This window comes from Ylistrum balloti, unplaced genomic scaffold (genome assembly GCF_031769215.1).
Source record: "Ylistrum balloti isolate Yb309-2 unplaced genomic scaffold, AGI_CSIRO_Ybal_v1 Utg369640, whole genome shotgun sequence".
NCBI classification, from domain to species: domain Eukaryota; kingdom Metazoa; phylum Mollusca; class Bivalvia; order Pectinida; family Pectinidae; genus Ylistrum; species Ylistrum balloti.
Genome location: NW_026781901.1, coordinates 2,615,216 through 2,629,807, shown reverse-complemented (window position 1 = coordinate 2,629,807; position 14,592 = coordinate 2,615,216). Strand labels below are relative to the sequence as shown.

General features: G+C 36.1%; 1 protein-coding gene across 1 annotated transcript in view; it reads right to left on the bottom strand.

The window, feature by feature from the left end:
* The window catches only part of LOC132553659 (myocyte-specific enhancer factor 2C-like), an 85,122-nt gene that overhangs the window by 9,619 nt on the left and 60,911 nt on the right, over positions 1–14,592 (bottom strand). Inside the window, exons 3-6 of the mRNA XM_060217922.1 lie at positions 13,866–14,069; positions 3,796–3,936; positions 959–1,154; positions 558–739 (exon numbers count right to left, since the gene is read on the bottom strand). Of these exons, the coding sequence (XP_060073905.1) occupies positions 558–739; positions 959–1,154; positions 3,796–3,936; positions 13,866–14,069 (723 nt within the window). The remainder of the gene's footprint in view (positions 1–557; positions 740–958; positions 1,155–3,795; positions 3,937–13,865; positions 14,070–14,592) is intronic.

Here is a 14,592-nt window from a genome sequence, read left to right as displayed (position 1 = left end):
TGTTGTATATGTGATTACATGTGTTCAGTGTTATAGCATATCTGTAGTTGTCACATTCTGTGTGATTATTCTGGAAGACTTGAACAACAGAATTTCTTCTGTCTGAAGAATTTTACTTTTTTTCTTTCTAATATTACATATGAAATGTAATTCAGCAGGTTGTTGTCTCATGGTAAAGTCAATTCTTCAAGTCAACAATGTTTGTAGCTGTCTACTTAGCATTCTAGTACATCAGTTGTGTTTGTGTACATGTACTAGTCAGTGTTTGTTAAATAACTCCTCCAACAATTTTCTTGCGGCCACACATCCTGAGGTTCTCTGAAGGTCATTCACAATGATAAGTAACAAACATCTCAAAATTCTCTTATTACTGTTATTTGCAATCGTAAGCACCAACATCCTCAAGATTCTGTGACAGCTATTTGCAATCAAAAGTACCAACATCCCCTGAAATCTGTGACAGCCATTTGCAATAAGTTACAAACATCACTTTAGATACAGACATAATACATTATGGATAACTACACAGAGGATAAAGAAAGATAACTCTGGCTTACGTCTGGGCTCATCATGTCATTTCTGTTGCTGTGGATCATAGGTCGTACACTGTGGGGCCCTCTTGAAGGAGGTGATTGTCGAGACATGCCTTTGTTTCCCATCGCCCCTGGGGAGGGGCATGGAGAATTGTGATGATGGTAACCATTAGCTGGAGAACTCACAGACATATCCACCATTCCACCTATATCATACAAAGTAACAAAACATTACTGAAGAAACAGTCAGTGGTACACATCTATGTGGTACTTGTAAAATATATCATGTGCTATCCAACAATGATTGAAGGAGTTGGATTTGAAAAGAAAGACATCTTGATTGAAAATTTCCTCTTTGTTACAAGTTTAGATGTGATGATATATTTCTGTAGAAAACATCTTGGTCATTGGAGAGGTATACTAACCTGTGGAATTTGGTCTGGGGCTGCCACTGGGGTGTACCACGGGTGGGTGGAGCAGGTTAGGATTACCATTGGGGTTAGGAGACATCCCATGACCCTGAGGGATAGGTGACTGACTCATGTAGGTGGGGTTGTGTATAGGCATCCCTGAGGTGACACCAGGAGGCATGCCTGGGTTAGGATACGGTGACATTCCGTGCTGTAAAACAATTCGTAAAGAGTTAGACACTAAGGAAGTTTTTTTGTGCTAATAACTGAAAAATCAAACAGTAAAATGATATGGCTTCTTGTCAAGGTGACATTACTAACAAAGATTCTTTTATCATTGACTATAAGATAAAACTACAGCCTGATTTATTAGCCTGATGCTGTTAAATGTTTGGTTAAGGTTAAGGTCTGATTCTTCTGGGAATGACACCATTAAGACTATAGTGCTGGTAGTCCTTACTCAATAGGGTGTGACACTGTTTTATGTGAAACAAGAATGAATTTTTGAGGGTTGTGTCCCTTAATATGAATTAGGTATCTCTGCATTTGTATACCTATTGATCAAAATCTAAGTAAACTGTTAGTGGGAGATTGTAATCTATGTGCCATGAATGTATGGCATATGTAGTTTGAGAGAATTTGTGTATTTTAGAAAAGTTGAGAGTGATAGCAGTTGAGTTGTACGGGTTGTGATATGTAACATCATTATCCTGAATATGTAACTGAATATATGAGAAAAATGTATTGAAACATGGGAAGCAGCTGAGGAAGCTGGGAAACTATACAGAAGCTAATGACTGGTATTTCTTCAATGTTTGAAGTGTGGTGTTATTCCCTGGATGTTAAGCTGTGTGGTTTTGATTGTCTCAGTTGGTTTTTCTTTGTGTTGTTGTAAGTTGCCATTGTAGATGCTGTTCTGTTTAGTAAATAAAATGTAGAAGTTGTGTAGACATTTTACCTTCAGTAGTGTGCATATCATTCATTGAGTAGATGCTTAAAAGGAAAACTCCAACCTGGGTTGATCTAAGTACAGTACAGTATTTCACAGCTGAGTTAGTTGTGAAAATCAAACCAAAAGCTTATGTATGGTGGTGGTATACCTGATTAGTGAATGATACTATTAAGCGTTTGGTATTGGTGTAACTGATTCTTTGGAATACTGTTAAATACTGCAGCTGCCCTCGTGAAAAGTTGTCATCATCTCCATAGTGACTGAAGAAAATGGTAAGGAGCAGACAATAGCAGGTGTGTGCATGCAAGTATAGATGGCCCACTATCTACCATGTAATAGTGTTTACTGAACACTAATTCTGTATGAAAAAATGACAGGATCAAGTCCTTTGGCCCCTAATTGTCCTAGATAAATAACTTGTCCCCTTCAGCTTGTCACAGGTAAACACCATGAACACCTCTGAGCCAATATTTACCAAGAATGTGTACAGGACTCTCATGGCCTCTGTGTTCCTTTCTCAGGCTAACAAAAGATTTTCAACCCTTACAAGACACTCTACACCTAAGTTATGCCGATGTCCAACCACGGGCAAGATCACCCAAAAAACACTCCTACAAATATTGACCTTCACCAGTTTAAACAATATTTACCTGAATTTGTACAGTGACTTTGTTCTATGGCCTATTAAAATTCACCTGGTTTCAATAACCCTAATCACTCATTACACATTACTTGTCAGACCACAGTTGTCTTTGCTTAGTAGCTGTGCTCCTACCAAGGGTTAAACCCTTGGCATCTGGATCAAACTACAATGTAGTATAGAGGTGACATGTTATAAACATGAATATAAAGATGAATAGAGCCACTAGCAAAGCTAATCATTTTCACAGCCAAACTTATGGAACCCTACATCAAATTAGAACACCATAATCAAAATTTTCAAAGAATGTGTTTGACTTAAGTGTAGTATCAGTTGTGTTGTATACCTATCCTCATAGTTCTGTAGTGTACTTGTCCCTAATGAGTTATGCTGTGTATCTACACCCACCGAGTTGTGCTGTGTACTTATGCACATTGAGTTGCATTGTGTACCTATCCCCATGGAGTTGTGCTTCGTGCCTACACTCCAATTGAGGTAAGCTATTAACCTTTCCCAATTGAGTTGTGCTGTGTATCTACACTCACTGAGTTGTCCTGTGTACATTGAGTTGCATTGTGTACCTATCCCTATGGAGTTGTGCTTCGTGCCTACACTCCAATTGAGTTAAGCTATTAACCTTTCCCAATTGAGTTGTGCTGTGAACTTGCACCACTGATTTATGCTGTGTTCCTCTACTCATTGAGTATATTGTTGCGTACCTATCTCCAAAGAATTGTGCTGTATATCCTAATGAAGTTGTGCTGTCCACCTATCCCAAATGTACTGTGGTGTGTAGTTATTTCATTAAATTATATTGTGACCCTACACTCATTGAATTGTGCCGTAAACCCTACACTCTTTGACTCGTGGAATTGCTGCTGTGTACCTACACTCAATGACTCATTGAATTGTGCTGTAAACCTTATACTCCTTAACTCATGGAGTTGCATATGTGAACCTAAACTCATTGACTCATGGAGTTGTTGCTGTGTACCTACACTCATGGAGCTGTGCTGTAAACCATGGAGGAGAGCTTTGTATCTGCATGTTTAAACTTGTACTGTGAACATGAACTTTTTAAGTTGTACAGTGTACATGAACATTTTGAGTTGTACTGTGTATGTGAACATTTTGAGTTGTACTTATATGTGAACTTTATGAACTGTACAGTGTATGTGAACATTTTGAGTTGTACAGTGTATGTGAACATTTTGAGCTGTACAGTGTACGTGAACATTTTGAGCTGTACTGTGTATCTACCCTCATTGAGTTCTGGTGCATGGCTCTCTGATACTCCTCATTCATGCGGCTGTATTTCTCCTCTGGGGTCAGTGGGTGGCTGTAGGGGTCAGTATCTGGGTCTGGGCTGTCGCATCCCTTGTGGTCCTTCTTGTTTAATGACTGGAACATAGAAGGTTTGCAATTTCTGTGAGTAAGCATCTAGTGACTATTACCATGGTCAATAATTCATCTACATGACTAACTTCCAACCTATCTTAATCACAGAAGAGTGACGTATCTTATTCTAATTGTATCTCAATCAAAACATATAGTGATTTATTACATGGCTGCCTTGTTATTCAGTGAAAATACCCATGTAATAATTTGGTGTATTACACATGTATAATATGGCTTATTGTGACATCACTTGAAGATAATCAATTGATGCCACACTTTTACAGATGTCATTGTGAAGTAACAATGGTGACCATAGATATAGTGCAGACAAGACTTCCATTTTGATGCAGAAATGTCCATTTTCTACTACATTTGCTTGTTAAATTGATCGTGTGTTAGAAAGGATCTTAAAACTGTTTGCATTTATATATGTGATTTATGAAAAGAGTCACAAATTTTCATTATAACATGCCAAGGGGTTGCTTGAATGGAAGATTCTTTAAACACATTTTCATAGATTCACATCTCAAACGGAAGTTCATGTGAAATCCTATATATGTATGATATATAGTTGTATCATCAAACATAGGTAGCACTCAATTATAGTCCTGCAGATACACTAATAGACCCTGAATTAAATTGTGTTGAGTAATGTTTTAATTTCATATTTACAATGCCATCTCCCACTTGATTATAAGGATAACATCCATTATGATAATGAATGACTTGATCAGCTATCTACTTTCTTGCATGGCAGCGTAGAAAATGTCTCTATAACTCACCGCAGTCATAACAAAATTCTGAGAATTTATAGACAGGTGTGACCTGGAGCTCTCCTCCCTCAAATATGACAAGGTGCTGTTCCGTTATCATTACTTAATCAGGACTAATTTTTCTCCATTTGTATTCACTAATTACTGTATAATTTGTCAGGTAAATATATCCATCACGATAACACACTTGCTAATGAGTAAACGGTGGCTTTCTAATTGTCACACGCAGTCTAGTGACTTATGAGTGTTGATCATATGCATATTAACACCATAAATTCCAGTTTTATATCTCCATATAATAAACAAACAAGATGTCTGTTATTCCTAGAATGACGGCTAATACGACACCTGCATACAAATGTGACTATCATATTTTATTACTTCATCGTCTACCTGTACCTTCAGGTTCATGATTTGAGTTTCGTTAAAGGCAGGTATCATATATCATACTGTGGTGCATTAAAGTTACCCACCACAACAGGTGTTATATCAGACATTCTAATGAACATGCCATTGTAACATGCATGTCAAAAAAATATTTGATATTAAGATCAGTTTCAGAAATGCGCAGATATTCTTGTCCAGTTTCAAAATTGCCAACAAATGGTGTATTTAACATTTAGTAGCAATTTTACATCTTTTCATGATAGAATGAATTCAGTGTAAAACAAGTCCTTGACATAGTATATCAATTTGTATTCCAAAGAATTAATGTAATTTTGTGGTAAATATCAGTCACTTCCTCAAAGTAAACTTATCCATTGAACATGACTGTGAAATGCAGTACTGAAACCCTAAAGATTGTTGTGGTTTACCACAGCATCTGAATGTCTGCTATCAATTTAAGACATCTCTCTATAATGTATCATTCTATTCTGAATACTCTTGAAAATTTACTGGTTTTAGACAGGAAACAAAATTACAAATTACAGGTGTGACAATTCTTGTGGACAAGTTCCATGAAATTGATAAATAGATTTCTGCCAAGGCTCACGAAACCATGCCTCATTTTAATCGTTAAGTCATTCTGAAACCAGTCAGGTGGAATCACCCAGCACCAAAGCTTGTGCAATAGTGAACCTAATGCAAAAATACATTAACGGGGAGACAGGTTCTGAGCGGCGATAGATCACGGCAGCACAGAGCATCAGCCACATAGTCGCCAGAGAATGCTCTGTCAAAGGTCACATTAATTAGCACCATCTATGTCCCCATCCAGGGGACATAACTCACATTGACAAGTCTTTAGCATTGGACTTCTGCGTGGCAATATGTTATCCGTCAGAATGCCTTCCTGGAGAGGGATAATTTCAGGACGGTGTGAAGATAATGTTTTTGTGAGTTAAAGCTACAAACTTAATTGCTGCGGTGATGAAGAAATTAAGTATTGTAATTTCTACCGGTGTTTCTGCCCAAGTACACACATCTACTTTTTAGTAAAAACAATGGGTACTGCATTAAGGCTAATGCAACAAATACACACATGGAAAAATTCAGGATATCTATCACTTGTAATTGAGCAGGCTTTTATCTACGAATTCTACATTTCCTAAACAACAAAAGGATTTTCGCATTTAGACTGTCCTAGCCACCCTGCCTGATTGGTTAGAAGTAATGTTTTACCACTCCAGAGAGGAGAAACTTTAGTGCTAGTAATTAACAAATATTGGCAAGATTGGTCTGGAGAGGGTCAGTATAATCATGGACTAGGACATAAGCCATCGGGTGTCCTTGGGGATAATTCCTAGGTTTTAAATCTAAGTAGCAAGTTTGGGATCTGAGTAATATTTGTTAGTTCTGTCAAGTCATGGTAATTTTTTAAAGGCTTTATTAACTCCACACTACTGCTGTAATACTTATCTTACAAAAACAGGTTTTTCAGTGATGCGATGAGAGTGACGATCATACAGTTGAAGACACAGACTGTCATGCTTATATAACATGACACCAAAGCGATATGTCTACATGTTTATTTATCAAAAGGATCAAAATCATAGAAGATGAAGGATTCTGTACCATTGTTTAATGTGAATGTGGGATAAATAGGGTTACTCCACAAGATATTGTCAAAAGGGCCTGGATGCATATATAATGATCTGTATACCATAAATATGTATCAGAATTAGAATGCTAAACCATCCAGAAGGGTATTTGTGTTTCCTTAAATAAAGCTATCTTTACAACACCTAATTTTTAGAACAAAAATCTTTGGGGCAGACCTTGGAAACTAAGCTCTGCAAACAAAACAAGAATGAAATAAAGAAAAAGGGCTTGTAAGTCTAAACTGATGACAACTGGTTGGAAAAGTATTAACTACAATTCATGTATTACAGCAAAGTTTAAAGTAAGTTGTATGAATAAAACATTGTCATAGTTGGACCTATGTATTATAAATCTGTGTCAAACCTAACATAAGTATACACTGAATCTAAAAAAAGGGTGCAGGTTCATGGTTGTCAACAATTTACTGATATTTTTATAAATGTAGAATCTCCACAAATATTATGTAATGTCTGCTAATTAATTGCATGTTAACTGTGAAAGTAGTGGCAATCAGCACCTCATTTAGGAGGCAGGCACACCTGCTTACTGTAGGTTCAGGTAAATCAACAAGACACATGACAGGTGTTAATGGGCAGGTACAAGGACTGATGGCTATTTGGCATGAAACTCCTACAAAACATGCAGGTAATGGTGCAGCAAAAACAAACACACACATGCACTAGATAGTCCACCTTCCACTAATGTTTGAGTCACAGGGAAGCTATTTTAGACATCCGAAACTCTTGGGTGTAAAAATAGATGTTGCTCAGAACTCTAGTGCCTGTTTTAGGTCTCGAGCTTGGCCTATCTTGGCAACTATCTCAGTATACCGGATCTGTCTGTAGCTGGTAACGCTGAGGTAAACTTATATATAGCTTCTCTTCCAAGCTATATTAAGATGCCAGTTATTTCTGTCGTCCCAGTTTCCAAATTTTCTTTATTGCATATTGAGTAAATCATTCTGTCATAATGGGTAGGATTGTATACAAACACTGGGCTACTTGTACCAGACTGCCTTGTCATATCATTACACCTCTGTTTTAACCAGGTGAGTTGAATACCTTGTGTAATGTTCCACTGGCATTTAACAAAAACATCACACAATACTCCCACAACTTATACAATGACTACATTATGGTTAATATAGAGTGTTTGAAATCAGCCAACACTGGTCCAAATAAATAACTCAATAAATATACAACATTTATCCAATTTACATTTCTGCTACCTTTATAATGTCCATGTCTGGAATACATTACAAAATGGCCAACATAAGACTACTTGTTCTTTGAAAACCATATTTCACAGAAGATAATTTTGTTTCAGGATATTGAATAAATCATTTGGAAGTAATTATATTTGTTGTGTATACAGTGCAGTAAATCTATCAGAAGAAGCTTAATGAGGACAGTTTGACAACATAAATTAAAAAAATTATCATATCCCACTCCTTTTAAAAACATCTTCCTGAATGGGGTTCCTGTCGATAACTTGCTAGCTCACAGGATCTAACCTTCCAAAAGCATTGTTAGTTTACTAATAAAAAGATATACACTGGATACTTAAATGACTGTATAGTAGTATAGATTTGGTGCTACCCTTCAACTATTCTATTCATAAAATAACTAATAAGATTCAAACCATGTTACCATTGCTTGTGACTTGAAATGTGGTATTTGTACAAGAGTTGCTCAAACATTGACAAAACCCTGTTTGAAGCCTAAATTACATTACTGGTTGCGACCTCATCGGTTGTGTTTGGATGGAGGCATGACTTTGGTACAGAAACAAGGTATACTGGCCACTCCAATTCAATATCAGTGCCACCTGACTCTGGTTGTATACAGCCCACTCCAGGTGAGGGAGGGTCCTGCAGAGAGTGTGTTCCCACCAGAGAGTGGAAGCCCTCTTCACCTGATAGTTAGTGAGTCATACATACACTTCTTCTACTGATGCTCTCAATACACTTTTTTCATATTTTTTTTTATCCAAATTGTTATGTGTTGAATGTTTGTGTTCACTATCACATATTTTATATCCCATCATTCTGACCTTCCATTAAAACATAATAAAGCAAACTTTTAAAATGATGTTTGATTTATTTTCTGTTATAAAGGTTTACAAAACCAAGTGTTGTCTGAACATTATCTGATCTGATCCCCTGTTCTAACACCTTTCATCATAAGAATGCAATGGATCTTTCATAATTAATTGGTTTTCATGCAGTCCTTAAATTCAGCAACTATACCTTTACTTTAATTCTGGTTAAGATTTTCGAAAGGTAGTGGTTTGATTATCAAGGCTAGAATGCATTGCCAGGCTTTGGAATTTTAAGGCAGACTTAAAATAAACATGTATGGCCATTATCTGGGAGCAATTACCAAAGTTCCTATAGTGTGAGAAAGGGTTGATGTTTAGAAGTACTATGGTACTGTAGTATTTCTGCAGTTGTTAGCTTGAGCTGGTTACTTTAAGAGTATTACGGTAGAATTACAGAAGAGACTGAATTACAATAATTCCATACATAGTTATTTATGCCTAGTAAACAACTAAGGTAGTTAGTAGTTAGTATTATGGTAGAACAATGATTTAGTGTACATTACAATAATTCTTAGACCAGACTGATGACTTTATATTCATTATAATAGTTCTGTATGATAGGTAACCTGACATGGTAAATGTTTAGGAGTATTACGGTAAGAGCAATCAGATGATTTTTGAGTAAATTATGGTAGTTCTATACAGCTGGTAGCCTTAGGTGGTTAGTTGGCAGCTCGCCTAGTTGACATGCCTTACTGATTTGTGTTGGATTTTGTTCCCCTGCCTATAAAACAACAAGATACCTTCTGTTTTCTATACCGAAGTAATCTGGTGCCTTCAATTAATTATACACACAAGATATCCACATTGACCAAGTTGACAATACTTTACATTTATACAATGTTTACATCCCACCACTACCACCACCTCCCCTAAATGCTAGACATCTCAACACTACAACCTAGAGATGCTGGCATTATCAATTATGTAATATCCAATAGACTATGTTTCATAAAACTCCAATGAAAATTGATGACTGTTCCTACAAGCTGTGTTGGAACCATGCATTTATTTCCATTTCTTGCTCCAATCAACTCCACACGATAACCATATAAATTAATTGACAACTTTAAAATGTAGAACATCACAAATTTCAGCTGACATTGTGGTTAGTTGTCTTCACACCTCTATAATTGTAAGTCTCTTTTCCAGTCTGCCCCTGACAGGTTGTCTCCTGACAGTGTTGCAGTGACTGGTTCCATTGGGATAATGGAGTCAGTATCTCCACAAGATACACCTCAACATGCATTTTCCGGTCATAATATTCCCTAGGCGATTACAGAGGAAGATATCGGCTTCAGACATCTCAAGTTTAACATTTTATGGTTGAACTGTTTGTCTCTCCAGAGTGAATTACCAGTTATCAGCTTATGTCAAAAATAACTGCTTAGAATAGTTAGGTGAAGACAGAATATTATCCATTGTCTTTTCATTATTATTGTCTCCAAGGCCAAGAAATTCTAAACACAAATGACCTTCATCATGTAAAAACCAACATCGAGATAAGGAAGAACAACTTTCATGCTACAACTATACAACAGACTGCAAGACAATGACCTTCACATTATAAAAACATTGACCTTCACCTTGTTAAAGCTAACATCAAACACTTGAACAGGACAATGACTTCAGTGTGTCAGTGTTTAAAAAACTAACAGCAAATAAGTGCCAATGACCATTATCTTCAAACAACCAGATACTCACAATGGAAATAAAATTCACATTTTTGACACTATAATTACATTAAAGAAATGGACAATGACCTTCACTTGATTACTATAGGACAATGACCTTGTTGAACGGGACACCAGAGGAAATGTTTTTATTCATCTTTACTTAAAATCAATAATTGTTGATTAACCTCAGGCTAAACGACTTTTAAATGAAGATCACTTTTAGGTTTAAACTCAACCTTGGTGATGACACGAAAGAAAAAGATATTAGCGATATCTAGGATATCTCCAGTTCCTTTCTATCCTTGCCTTCCTGTATGAAGTTCCTTTCCTCTTAATATTACTGATCCTGGTTAGATATGTAGGAATCTAAACATACCACAAACAGTGAAAAACTAGATTTGAATTGCCTAAATGAGTTTACTGGGCCAGAAGATAAGCCCTGATAGGAGCTTGAGGTCAGAAGCAGGAGGATCAGCAGGCACCAAAGTGGAGAGGAGATAGGCAGAACATTGGATAATTACTGACTACATGTGTGCTTAAAATTACAGCCAGTTCTGTACCTTCCAAAATTGATTTGTCAGATAGCCCTTGTGTCAATTAGGACTCCTTAATGAGTATAGATGGCATTTCCGAACACATCATCTCATGGCTTTCAAATGCAATACGTTTTTTGCTTGAAACCATAGTCTGCCACTCCCAGATAATTCATCATCAACAGGCTGGCTTCTACTTGTACTTAGACATTTCTAAAATAACCTTGAAATGACAGCAAGATTTTCATATTTAGTTAATGGTTGATATTGTATGACTATTTTGACTTTTAACTTCCAAAGTACTACTAAGTTTGTATAATTCCTTCACATGGACCATCCCATCGCCTCCCTACCTCTTAACACATGATTTTAGCAATAAGTTTATCGTATGACAAGCACTCATATACTTGATAATTACTCCAGGTTGTTAATTACATGTACACATATTTGACTTCAAAACACACCTGAACATAAAAAAAGTTACAATTAAGAATGGACAACGAAATTACCAAAGTGAAATTCAATAGCTAACTGCAACCTTTATTGTGGTTTTTCTTACAGTAACAATTACAGCAATATTCCCTGATCAGTACACAGAAATTACAGCAAAAAGTTATGACCATTCCCAATATTACAGCAATAAGCCCTCATTAGAATCAGAATTAGAGCATGAAGACATTACTATACTCAATATTACAGCCATAAGCTCTCATTAGGATCAAAATTACAGCAAAAAGTTATGACCATTCCCAATATTACAGCAATAAGCCCTCATTTGGATCAAAATTACATCAAGAAGACATTACTATACTCAATATTACAGCCATAAGCTCTCATTAGGATCAAAATTACAGCAAAAAGTTATGACCATTCCCAATATTACAGCAATAAGCCCTCATTAGGATCAAAATTATAGCAAAAAGACATTACTATACTCAATATTACAGCAATAAGCCCTCATTTGGATCAAAATTACATCAAGAAGACATTACTATACTCAATATTACAGCAATAAGCCCTCATTAGGATCAAAATTACAGCAAGAAGACATTACCATAACCAATATTACAGCAAGTAATGACTGTAATATCAGAACAATAATTAAGCCCTGATCATGAATACATCAATATAACAAAAACACCAGATCAATGCTAGCAAAAATCTCCAATATTTTTTCTTCACTGGCAGCCAAGATTACCACATCATTGATACATGTATATAAAAATATTTTTGTTTTCTAAATATAATGTGTAAGTGCAGGAAATCACTACCCACAATTCCTCTACCACGTTTCCAGTAGGAACACTAACATAAATATATGACTATCGTTGTTTTTTCAATTAAAGTAACACCGATTTTATGAGGATGTTTTACAGCAAATATTAATGGGCAATATTTTTTTTCCCACTACTTGTTTTGAAATAAATGTCAACATCAAAGGTCTTTCAGACCATTTCAAAGTGAAAAAATAAAACATGATGACATTTATCATGCTGTAACATGAAATTTAGCATAAAGAAATATATTATATTTTGAAATAAAACCTGTATCATTCAAAGATACTAAATGGCTGGTTTCAGGGGGGAATAACCGAAATAATCGTTACGTGTTGTAAAAATTTTACTAGGAATATGGAAGTTTTGTACTTATTCCCTTTAAAACAAGGTTATTGTCAATGGTAAAAAAGCTCTCATTACATTGTTGATCATTAAAAACTTAAATTAGCATTATGCTGTGGTTTCAACTACTAAAATCTATATCCCAAATATACCAATAGATGAACAGGAAACGACATCTTTCAACACTGGCACCAGTTGGTTTGAAAAGATTAGACTTGACACAAAAAGTTGAAGTCCAAAAATTAAAAAAAAAAAATAAAAATAAAAAGGACTTGTTTCCAAAGAATTATTCTGACATAAGAAAGTAACAGATAACCCCCACAGTAACCCTCAAACCAAATATCAGTACCCTCCTACACTTATAAAGGAGTTTACTGATGCCTTTCAACACTTGCACAGAGACATTTCCATTTAGAAACTAACACTGATGTCAATGTTAGGTTGACAACATTAGCTCCCTGTCTCTTTGAGAGGCAAGCTAAAAGCGCTTATAAGCATCTGTTTGTAAATATTTTTTAGGCACTGTGGGTGCTAATCATAGTGAATACAGTAATAATTTTTACAATTGCAGCAAGCCCTGATCCTAGTTAAAATTACAGAAGTAAATGCCAAAAACACTGATCATTAACTAACATGTAAAAGTAAGCCCTAATCATGCTTTATAAAGAATGCCTAAATTTCACAGTCACATGTGTCTCCCCCTAATTAGCCTAATATGGTGCTTACAATCAGGAAGACATAGTGTAAGAAAACCCTCCCAACGGGCGACCCTTCCTCTGTACATGGAATATTAGACCTAGGGGGAGAGTCATACAAGTAGGTGACAGACAATCTATCAGATGGCACTTCATTTTCTACATCACAGACCTTGAAGCTTTCTTATTTGAGTGATTTATTTCATCTTCGAAAAAAACAGCAAATAGCAATGACATTACCTGTTTTATAAGTTTTTCTCTTGTTTGATTCAGGTACAGACCCCCCCCCCCCCCCCCCCCCCCCCCCCCCCCCCCCCCCCCCCCCCCCCCCCCCGAGTCAAATATAAACATATTAACTGGAAGTCTGGCAGCATATTGGATAAACAAACTCACCTTTCATCAAGAGAACTGGGGTTATATTCTACATGGAAAGGACTAGAAAGAAGACATGGGTAATGTTAAAAGTTTAAAAATGAAACACACTCAACCTTACCTCAATGATATCCTTGTTTGTGCGACTTTCGTGTGGTTCGTTGTACTCGGTGTACTTGAGGAGAACTTTGTCCATGTCAGTACTTGCATACTGAAACAACTTGTTGGCACTGTTGAATATGATGAGAGCAATTTCACAATCACACAACACACTCAACTCATAGGCTTTCTTCATCAGGCCAAACTTGCGCTTTGTAAATGTCACCTACAAAAAACAAAATTCAAAGCTGTTTACTAATTTTAATCTCAATTAAAAAACAAAACCTTAGTTAATATCATCTACTGCAACATTTTAAGTTAAAATTCAATTTTCTAAGTTTTGATGATTATTTTTTTCAACACTTAAACTAATTTCTTCATAACCAGAAAATATCTGTAAGATGTGAATACCCATGCTCCCATTCTCGTATTGTTATCATTGTATGGTGAGTTTGGGAAAGTTATCAGATGTGACCTGTGACCCTTTAGCCTTGGCTGATGACAACCTTAATGTGAAAAGGTGTAGAACACGATGTTATGATACTATGGTGATGACAACCTTAATGTGAAAAGGTGTAGAACACGATGTTATGATACTATGGGCGAAAGCATTGACTAGATCTGTTGAAACTGGTTTTTAAGACAAACAGATCAGAATGGGAGGCAAGGAACTGATCTGAAGGTAACACAATATGCATATGTCCAAACCCCCATGAACATAAAGGGGACATAATAACCCAATTGGATAC